At 50.7% G+C, this 10,953-nt stretch overlaps 1 protein-coding gene across 2 annotated transcripts in view; it reads right to left on the bottom strand.

The window, feature by feature from the left end:
- The window catches only part of GNAS (GNAS complex locus), a 54,605-nt gene extending 43,927 nt beyond the window's left edge, over positions 1 to 10,678 (bottom strand). For both annotated transcript variants that reach the window (XM_055306951.1, XM_055306943.1), the window contains exon 1: positions 8,755 to 10,678. In XM_055306951.1, the coding sequence (XP_055162926.1) occupies positions 8,755 to 10,663 (1,909 nt within the window). In that variant the 5' untranslated portion in view covers positions 10,664 to 10,678. The remainder of the gene's footprint in view (positions 1 to 8,754) is intronic.
- Positions 10,679 to 10,953: the final 275 nt, after the last annotated feature.

The following is a 10,953-nucleotide window of genomic DNA, read 5'->3' on the forward strand; positions in this document are numbered from 1 at the left end:
CCCTAGGATGGAGAAGGGGGCGTTGACCATCTTATCCAAGACCAAGTACAAGACTCTTGACCAGCAAATGTCCTTGGATTATTACTTCTACTGACACAACTATGTTTTATTTCTAAAAGATCTTATTTTACCTTTCTCAGGCAGTCATTCAGAGGTATTCCTTGCCTTTGCCCCTCCCACCCCACAAGGTAACTTCCTGCCTTGAAATATCAGTTGCTAAAGGTCATAGGGTCACTTCCATGCCCTGGGCTGCTTCCCTGTGGATCTGGGACCAAGATGACCCAGCTAAGAGCCTATACCCTCGTGTGCACACACACTACCAATTAAAGGCTCCATTAATGTTTGGTGGGCTCATGTCACGTGGGGCCCAGCCATCCCAGGGCTGCTATGTTAACAGCCATCTGAGCACTAGTCCTGACTATCCTGGCATCTTTCTTTACACTACCCAGTAAATTAATTTAGTACACGCCCGACAGAAGAGAGAATCCCCAGCCTGCTCCCAGGGCCCCTAAAACAACCTCTAAGTGGTAGAAATGATCATGTAAGGGTTAAAATCTATTTAAGCCCTGATTTATTCTGGCCCATTGATTAGCTACGGGACTGACTTCGTTAATCAGAGTCTTAGGCCAATTCATTACTTACATCCTTGGAATAATTCCCTTTTCTCTTCTACTTAGGGTCATCTGGGTCACCTCCTTTTCTGCAATTTTTAGAAATTACTTCTATTCATGAATGTGGGGTCGCCACCACCAGGCAGCAAATATTTCTGACTGGTTATTAGTAATTGGAGTCCACAACCCGCTCTCTGAAGATCTCTCTTCTTTTTCAGGTGCTCAAGTTATGAAAAGTGTGATCCCTATCTTCCCCAGAACTTGATACTGGTGATGCTAGGGAAGTAAGTTATCCACTGGGGGTGATGTCATCCCCCTGGGGACATAGTTGTGGTGGTCACACTGTCTGTACCTAGTGGTGGCATGGTGGGGTGGGACACGTGTGTATGTGTCTGTCTGTCTGTATGGGGGAGGGGGGCAGAGAGAGAGAGAAATGGGCAGAAGTCAGGGATGCTGCTAGACATCCTACAATCCCTCCCACAGACAGCCTCCATGACAAAGTATCAGTAGAACTCCTATAGAGAACCCTAGGGTTAGATATGGCCCCCTAAAATGCTCCCCAAATCCCAGTGCCTGGCCAACAGGGAGATGTCACAGCTTAAAAACAAAAGGCTGGGATGGACTCAAGCTTTGGGGCCTATGAGATGTGGGCTTTGTCGTGGGATGGGGGAGGGGTGAAAGTGGAGCAGGACCCTCCCCCACCCATTCCCTGTCCCCTTCCCCTCTCATTTAAGGACAGATATGACCCCTTTCTTCTGCCTTATATCGTCTCACCATCTAGTGGCCACCTGAAATATCAACTCACCTTTACCATCTCTGGACCCTACTAAGTCAGTCATCAAAAAAATTCACACCTGCGGGGGCAGTGGGCAAAGGGCCCCTGAATGACCGATAAAATTTCTTTACTGCGTTAATTATGCAGTGCGTAGGCCTTATGGGCCTATATACACAGGGGCTGTAAAGAATTAAGATGGACACTTTCTAGGATCTGAGAACCCAAGAAGACCAAAAAATTCAGGGGAATGACGACAAATGAGGTTTCTCTTTTTATAAAGAGGGGCCACACAGGCTTTTGCTTTTCTGTAGACAAGAAGCAGCCACCTATTGAAAGGGACATGTCCACCTGGCTCCAGACATTTAAGGACCCAGGACCCTTCCTAGATAACATCATCTATTCTCAACAGGTTGAGGGGGTTCCTCATTTTCAGTCGGACCCCAGCCAGTGAAACAGGTCCCAGACTCTAGCATGCCACCTGACTCTGGTTTTGGGCATTTGTATGAACATTAGTCTTTCTTTTCAAAAATCCTGCAGACTTACCTGAATGCAGGTTCCCTGGAAAAAAAAATCTGATCATCACCTGCACACTAGCCATTGGTCTGATGGAAGGAAAAACCATTCCATTTAATAATTAGGTACGAGGAGGGAGGTGACACGGTCTGTTGATTGGGGGAGGCAAAAGCTGTGCCAATCAAGGGCGTGCCTCTTGGGGTCCTTGGCCTCCCTGTTAGACTCATCTGCGGTCTCGGGGGGCCGTGTAGCTGGATCACGGCACTCCTCAGGAAGTGGGTACAGATCTTCCTTCCCATTATCAGCTCATTAGAGGCAGTTTAAGGTACTCACCAAATGTGTGTCGGAAACACTGACTGACTCATAATAAGTCTGGGATCAGATAACAATTTATACACCTCTCTCCTCGCCCCAAACTGAATCATTAAGAAGCATTTAGTAAGATCTAATGTTCAAGTTCTGTGGGCAGAGCTCCACGAGTCAAAGGCTCCCGAATACTCCCGAGGTTTAACAAATTACTCTGTAGCGCAATTGGGATTTTCCCGTTAAGTGAGTACAGCAGAGGCACACTCCCTTCATTTCCATTACTCTGTCACAGATCAGCTCCCTAACACTCTTCCCGTGTGACAGCCCCTGCTTCCTGCACCGGGGCACAACCGCTCTGATAATTCTAACGTGAAAGGTGTGCGTCTGTGTGCTCATGGTTTGTTGGGGGACCAGAGCACCCCAAGTCCCAACTGAGCGTATGATCATCAACAATAATCAAATGTCAAACATTGCTTTTTTGTGTTGTTCTTACCTTATTCTTGGAGGTCTCATCTTCAATTTTCACTGGCTGGTCTGCTTCATCATCCGGCTGTCGAGAAGGAAAACTAGAAAGAATCTTTTTTTTTTTTCATGTGTAGTAAATATAGAACAAGCTGTGCTCAGGTCCCTGGGTTCAGTCATGGTATGGAGATGGTTTATAGATAGGAGAATATAAATAATAAAGAGAGAAAGAGGCGTTGGGGGGGGTGTGAGGAGAAACTTTTTCAGGACAAGTAAAAACAAGTTCTCTCCTATCTCCTTTTGGCCATGTCACTCACCTGAGAGTGACTTCACACAAGCATAAATTTGGCAAGGTGTCCTCTGTCTCCTGTTTGAGCTGACCTTTATTTATAAAGGGTGTACAAAGAGTGTACTCTGAAACGTAGAGAGAGAAAGGGTGCCTAGTACTTTTAGAACTTAGAAGTTAAGTCTCATGGATAATACAGAAAACAAACCAAAAAAACCCCAGAATCTTACTCAGAGCAGGGAGAGAAAAGCCCAAGAGAGTTTCTAAAAACAACAGTTAGCATTTATTGTGCCCTTACACGTGCCAGGCACGGGGTTGAGAATTTATAGAGGGTTAACTTCACTTCTAGCACCTGGCCCTCTTTTTAGAGGAAATATAGGGGGGGAAAAAGACCTATCTTCCTTGGATTCTTCTGGATGCCCCTCCTCTCCCTTGTCCAGGGGCCCCCTGGCCTACCCCCATGGTAACTCGTACCTGGGGCATCCCCCCTGTCCTCCACTTTTAGAAAGGCCACTGAGGATTTGCTGATTCTCCAGCAGGACTCTCTCTCAAAGACACACAGACTCAGGCAGATTCTTCTCCCTCCCTGAAGAGGTCAGGATCTCATGCCCAGGGTGACCACAGGCCAGAACAGGAAGCTGATGGGACCAAGCCCCTTTCCAGTCTAATTCAAGGAAATCTGGGAGGGTGTCAGCAGAGCCATAGTCAGAGTCACTGTTCCTGGGGGGCCACCGGGGCTGGGGAGGGTTAATTAGCAGGACCAATGCTTGACTGTTTCACTTGGTGGGGGGCAACCCTGTCCTATCAGTTGGCCCTGCCCTTCCTTTTTGGAAAGGGCTCATCTTCCTTAGAAATCTGATTCTGAAATGGACAAGTGGCATGTTAATTTCACATTCCACTAGGAACCCCAGGAGGCACAAGGTGGGTTTGGAAAGAACCCTTTTGCCACCAGTTAAAGAAACCAAGAAGTGTAGAAACCAATTTCAATTCTATCGAATGAAAGGCTATTCCCGTGTCTCCTGGAAGTTACTTTCTGTAGAAGCACTGGAAGTGCCACATTTTGCTAGGGGTGAGGGTAAGTTTTATTTGGTGGGGAAACTGACTCAAAAAAGGAGAGGCATGACGGTATGAGGAATTTCAAATCTAGGCAACAAAGCTACCCTCTCTTAAAAATATATATATATATACCTTTTTTTTTTTGCTTAATGCCAACATTCCTGTATAAAAGTCAAAGGTGATTCCTAAGCCTATGCATTAAGTCTTGCTAAGTAGGAATTAAGCCTCAACTAAAAGTAAGGAATACCTTTTTATTTTTTAAAGATCACTATGAAAAATATTAAAACAAAGAGTTATTTTAATAGGGTTATTAGATCCAGGCCAGGATTTTAAAAGTCTGCTCCTCTAACACTGCAAAGGTAGGGGAGGGAGGCATAAAAGCACACTTTTTAGTATTACTGTAAATTATTATTATTATTATTTTTTTAGTGGGACTCTAAGTAAGGAAAGCTTTCAACCCCACTGAAGAAAACCACAGAGGATTCTAAAGGAAACCTGCAGTTAAAAGAGAACAAAGCCCAATAAACAAACTAAGACTGCGGTGTTGGCAGATGAGTTAAAACAAATGTGGAAACCAAATATCACCGTAGTGATGACAGGTATCTCAGAAATGGGGGAGCTCACGTGTCATGTACACTCAATGGACATTTATAACCAGAGATCTGTAGAGTTTGGCTATCCTTCAGAAAGCAGAAGACTGCTAGACACCTGTCATTTGACAAGGGATTTGAAGAGCACACAGCACACTCAACAGTCATGCTTTACATTTAAATAATGCCTTATCGCCTATTACCATATTTTTTTGGTTAAGCATGGTCTTATCTGAATTAGAAACTTTTGACTCCTTCACTTACCTTGCAGTCTTTGAGCAAAAGTCCCTGACATTTAATCTCTGAGCTTTTGGTTTTATTTGCCTATGACATGTGGTCCTACCACATTTTTATTGCCCAAGGCTGTTTCAAAGGACAAATGTGACTTAGATGAAAGGCTTTTAAAAATACAGTAAGAATGTGGTATCATTATCTGTGATCATCACTGTTACTGGTTACTAATACCTGAAGGCAGTGAGACTATCCCTTTCAAGTCAGGAGGGGGTATGCAAAAAGCCCAAGGACCCCACTTTTCTTTGCCTAATACCAATTTCCCATGATATACACAATGTGGGTAAATTACAAAAATGGACCTACTTATATAGAAAACTTTTTTTGAGAGAGAGAGAAATCTATGGGAAATTGGATTTTAAAAGGCAAGGAAGAATTTTGGGTTTCGAGAAGCATAAAATACTACTGGGAGACAGAGGGAAAATCATAAAAGTCTCTCTTAATTCTAAAGATTTGGTGGCCTGATAAGCTATGCCCTTCTCACTGCACCAAACAGCTCAGTGGAGGCATTCTGAATACGGAAAAATGGCTGTACTAAAGAAGAAGAAGAAAAAAAAAAAGGCGCTCCTGCACGAAGTGGGATGCAATGCATCATTGTTGCACCTGGTGGCATAAATAAATTATCATACAATTAATTGAAATTCACTGTATAAATAAAGTGTCATGGCAGGATGGCCATTATTATCTATAGCGTTTGCCTGCACACTTTTAATAAACGTAGCAGATACTAAAAAATTCTAATCTGCAATCTCCTTCAAATCTTAAAATACAGGGGGATCATACCCAAATTGGGTTTCCAAAAACATGGGAATACTTAAGTCTATTACTGATAGTGTCAAATAAGAAAAAGGCTTCATCTCTTACACACTGTAAAATTTTAGTCATGTTATTGATTATCTATCTATCTTCTTAAAAAAAATTCCCTGTAATGTGGTTAAACTGTTTGGGCAATAAAAATGGAAACAGTGTATACACAGAATTACACACACACAGTTGTAAAGCAACAGATGAATATGCATGTCACAAATTAGTGACCATATGAAAAGATGGTCTTTTGACATGCCTTTTTCACTGGTAGCAATATATGGATGTCTTGTTTTGTGTTAGACTGTTAATAAGAGGTCTTGTCCTAAATGCAAGTCCTCATCCTTCTTCCCCCTCCTCCTCAATCAGTAACTCAGACCCAGATGGGGTGCCTCTCTTGGTCACTTTGGGCAAATGAAGCCTGGTCAGAAATTAGCCTGGTTCGACAAACCGCATTATGGCAGCAGGTGACAGTGGCTGCCCTAGTTCAGGGTCAGGATGACGACCCCAGACGGACATATCCCATTTAATTAAGGTTAATTTTGCACCCTGGATACAAAACAAGGGTAAGCAAGGTAAACTTCTACTGTTCTTAAGACTTGACCCCAGACATGGACAGGTTGCTGCAGGGTGGGCATCTGCATAACCCATGGTTTAAGCTTCCAGTTCTGACTTAAGTGGACTGTGCTTTCCACCCCTCCCCCGCTCCTCCCCCAATAGAGGACTCAAGACATGGAACAAAGGTGACTGTGGTGGAGATCTGCTGGGAAAGCTTCACGTCACAATGAGACAACCAAGACCCCAGGAGATAAGGGACAATGCCAACTAGGGGTCAAGCGGACATTGTCACTTGGCTTCGTGTCTGTACCCACTATGTCCCCTCCCCATCAGAGGCTGGCTCCCTAGAGCTATGCTTGGAATATTGAGATGGGACTGTCAGGGCAAAGCCAGTTGTCTGCAGGAGAACAGCGCACTGTCCTCTAAGGCTCTGGCTGTAGTACAGTTGGGACATCCCAAATTTAAAACTGCTTCTCTTCTATAGGTGTTTGGGAAAGTGATGATGTCATTATTTCCTTGGGTGGGCGTCACTGAAGTGACCACCATATGTAAAAGTGTGATTTGTGAAAGACACACATGTCACAAAAGCACACAGTTATGTCCATAATGTCATTAATAAAAAAGCGTCACACATTATAAAATATTTAACAAACAAATGTAGCCCAGCTTTAGAAGTTGTGATCTTTAAATCCCTTGAAAGATGTTAGAGAATAAAATAGAGAAATTAAGATTGTGGAGTTTCACTTTTGAAATCTTCATTCAAGCCACACATTTAGACCCTTGCTAATTGCTGCTAATTTGATGGACTGTGGCACAAGAAGCCAAAGCCTCAGATGGGAGCTAAGGTGAGGGTGGAGCAGGGGCAGTGGGGGGGGGAGTGGGAAGGACCACTGAGGTAGGGATGGGGTGAGGGAGGGACTTGTGTGTGTGTGTGTGTGTGTGTGAGGGGGGGGAGAGACTCCCAGACAGAGGGTGGGGGTGGGGCTCTCAAAGGTGAGAAAGATGAAGAGAGGAGGGGGGTAAGGCGGAGGGCCGCCAAACGTACCAGATACGGTTATGAACACAAGACCTTTTTAATTTCTTGGTATCCCAAGTCCGTGCGCAGAGGATCTTACCTTTGATCCTCTCTGCCCCCAGCTAAAGCTGCTTGAAAAGATTCACATGCAAACATTTACATATTTCACAAGTCAGAGTCACATTTTTACCACGTTTCGTCCACATACTTAAAATACACTGGAAACATTTTTAAAATGTTTTTATTTTAATTGCATTTCGAAGAACAAGACAGCATTCCACTCCCAACGCAGAACCCTCTTTTTAAACCAAGCCCCTCCTCCTGTACTCTCTGTAATAGCGTAAATGATTGGCTTACCTCGGGCTCTTCCCTAGGAAAAAAATCATTTCATATTTTTTAAACACAGCCACGCCCACCCTCTTGGAACCAGCCCCGTGTAGGTGTGGATCCAGACCTGCCCGCGGCAGGTTAAGTGAGGTGTTGCTTTTCTTTTCTTTTCTCCCCCTCCTCCCTCCATCCCCCCACCAGGTGAGCTGAGTGTGTGCACAATACTGAACTTCGGTGTGCAGCCCCGGCGCCCCAGATACCTGAGTGTCTGGTTTTTCAACCGTAAAGGCGGGAGGGTTTGGCGAACGAATGAGAAGTGAGGAAACGCTTAGCGCAAAGGGAAAAAAGAGAGAAAGACATACAGAGAAAAGGTTACGCAGGCCGACGAGGGGCGGCCGCCTCTCCCCCGCGCCAGGGACCCAGCACGCTCCCCGAGACGTCCCACCACCTTCTCCTGCGCATTCTTCGCGCCGCCCGCTGCAGAGCGCCAGCGCACAGGTACCACCAGAGTGTGCAAACACGGAAAGTTTTTGCCCGCGCCAAGGCGCAAACCACAAGACAGCCCGTTCCCCGGTACGAGTACACAGTCGGCGGGTAACCTGGGGTGCCAGGGGCGGGGGTCGGGGGGCACTTGAGCGGATCATGCACAGGCGGACACAATATGGACACCGACACACACCAACGAGCAGCTGTCTGACCCAAGCAGCAGTGCCAGGCGAGGCGGGGGCGCACCTTCCCCAACGACCCCAGCCCACCGCGGCCCCAACCGGCCTGGCCTGGGGAGCCCCGGGGCCCCTCCCCGGCCGTTCCTGGCTCACCTGAACCCCCGCCTTCCTTGCCGGCCCCCACCCCTGGGCTCGGGGGCATCTTACGGTCGCTGGCGCTGGCTTGTCCAGCCGGAAACGACCCTCAGTGTTGCTCGGCACCACTTTTCTCCCTGGAGGGCACATACTTCGGCCACCCAAGCCCAACCGAGGCCCCCTCCCGCTCCCAGGGCAAAGTTGGGGCCCCTCACTGGAACTTTCTCGCAGTGTCTTCCCGCCTGGGCCTGGCCCCCCTCCTCCCGCTGCCAGGCCCTGAGCTCCACCGGGCAGCCCTGCCACCCGCGCCCGGGGCCCCCCGGCGGCCCTGCTCCCCGCGGGCAGAGTCCGCCGCATTACCTAGAAGCAGCAGGCGGTGCGTACACATGTACCCCATCTTTTCTTCCTGGAGTTGCTTGTCGATGAGCTTGCTGCGTTTCTTCTCTGCGCGCTTCTGGGCGCGCTTCTCCAGGGCTTCCTTGCGCATCTGTCTGCGCTTCTCCGCCAGAGGAATCTTCTTGACCTTGGGGCTGTGCGCGGCTTTGGGCTGGGGGCTCTCAGCTCGGCCGAAGCAGCCCCCGAAGGCCTGCAGGAGGAAGTTGCGGAGCAAGTTGCGCCGGGGCTTTCGGCGGCGGCGGTTTCGCCGGGGCTGCAGCCAGCGGCGGCATCCGGAGGTCCCATCGTCGGACTCATCGCTGCTGTGGTCGTCGTCGCTGCTGACCGACCCCTCGTCGTCGTCGCGGCTGCGGCCAGACCTGCCCCGCCAGGCAAATGCGCGAGGAGGCTGCGGAGTAGGCGGATCGGCAGCCTGGATCTCGGGGCTGGGGGGTCTAAGGAAGCGGAGCTTGGGTCGGGCTCCAGACGCAGGGGCGGCAGGGGCGGCAGGGGCGGCAGGGGCGGCCCGGGAGGCAGGAGCGGCCCGGGTGGCAGGAGCGGCTGCCCCGGCGGCAGGAGCTGCCCGGGCGGCAGGAGCGGCTGCCCCGGCGGCTGGAGCGTCAGGGGCGGCTGGAGCGTCAGGGGCGGCAGCGGCTGCCCCGGCGGCTGGAGCGTCAGGGGCGGCAGCGGCTGCCCCGGCGGCTGGAGAAGCAGGCTTGGCCCGGGCGGCAGGGGCTCCGTCCCCCGGAGAGGAGACTTTTCCTCCCTCCGCAGCAGCGGCGGCCGAGCCTCCTTCCATCTCGGCTGCTTCTCCCTCAACTGGGGGTCTCTCTCCCTCTGCTCGCGCTCTCTTAACTGGGGCTCGGGAGACCTCGATGGGCGGGCCGTCAAGCGCGATTGGGGGGCTGTCCATGTTGACGGGAGCGTCGTCGACCCCAACGGGGGCGCTGCCAATCTCGAGCGGGGGTCCGGAGATCTCCATCGGGGGGCTGTCGCCCGCGAAGTGTGGAGGAGGTCTGACAGCCTCTCGGGATGGGCTGCCGATGGCGCCTGGGACCCAGAGGGGGGGCTCGTTCGCGGCGGGAGCGAGGAGGACCGCACTCGGGACCGCGGCTGCCGCGGACTCGCCGCCGCCACCGCCGCCGCCGTCGATTTGTGGGATAGCTCGGGGGAGCCCGGGGGGTGGGCTGTCGTCCCCGAAGGCTGCTCCATCAAACTCAAATGGCATAGCCTCCTCAGGGGGAGGGCTCCTGTCTCCTCTGAAGCCTGCGTTTGCAGGTTTGAGAGCCCGGGGCTCCTGGGGAGGGGTGGTATAGACCCCTGCACCTGGGCCTCCTGGAGCCAGGTCTGAGACCTGCAGGGGAGGCTGGTTGCAACCTCCCTGTGCAGGCTGCTCAAACTCAAAGGGCATGGCTTCCTCAGGTGGAGGGCTGTAGCCTCCCAGGCCTGGTCTGGCATCATCGAAGGCTCCGGGCTCCATAAGCGATGGGCGGGAGACCTGAAGGCCTGCATGGGCCCCAGTGGTGTCTCCAGGCTGCTCCGGGGTAGGCCAGAAGCCTCCTGAGCTGGGCTGCTCGACCTCGAAGGGCATGGCTTCCTCAGGTGGTGGGCTGTAGGCTCCATGGGCTCCGGCTTCCTTGACAGTCTCGCCCAGGTCTTGGAAGTTGGGCCTGGAGACCTCTGGGGGTCCACAGGCCTCGCCTTCAGTCTCGACGGGGACGGGCTCGCTGTGAGGCGGTTGGGTCTCCATCTCTTCGGCTGCGCCAGGCCCAGGACTGGGGGCAGCTGCCCCTGGGGCCTCCAAAGATGGTTGCTCGGGCTGTTCCCCGAGTTCAAGGGGGATATCGCGTTGTCCTGACATATTATTGCCGTCGAGGCAGTTGCGCACGCCCATAACACGGTGGCGGCCTCTTAAAATAAACTTGGGGCCCCGTAACACGGAGCACCCAACCGAACTAGGGTGAAAAAATTTTTTTTCAAAAAAATTAAAAGTAGCGGCTGGAAAGTTCTCCAGCCTCACTTTTCAACCCCCTTGAGGTCTGGGGGTTCAGGGCCTCAAACCCAAGATGGTGGCGGAAGCAACTCTACCGTTGCTGGTGGAGTCTTGGTCCTTCCTGGCCACTTTTTATCCCTTCAGGCTGGCCCCTGGGCCGCCCCCCCCCTTGGCCTGTCCTTGTCCCCTCC

Source organism: Nyctereutes procyonoides, unplaced genomic scaffold (genome assembly GCF_905146905.1).
Source record: "Nyctereutes procyonoides isolate TBG_1078 unplaced genomic scaffold, NYPRO_anot_genome, whole genome shotgun sequence".
Classification (NCBI taxonomy): Eukaryota; Metazoa; Chordata; class Mammalia; order Carnivora; family Canidae; genus Nyctereutes; species Nyctereutes procyonoides.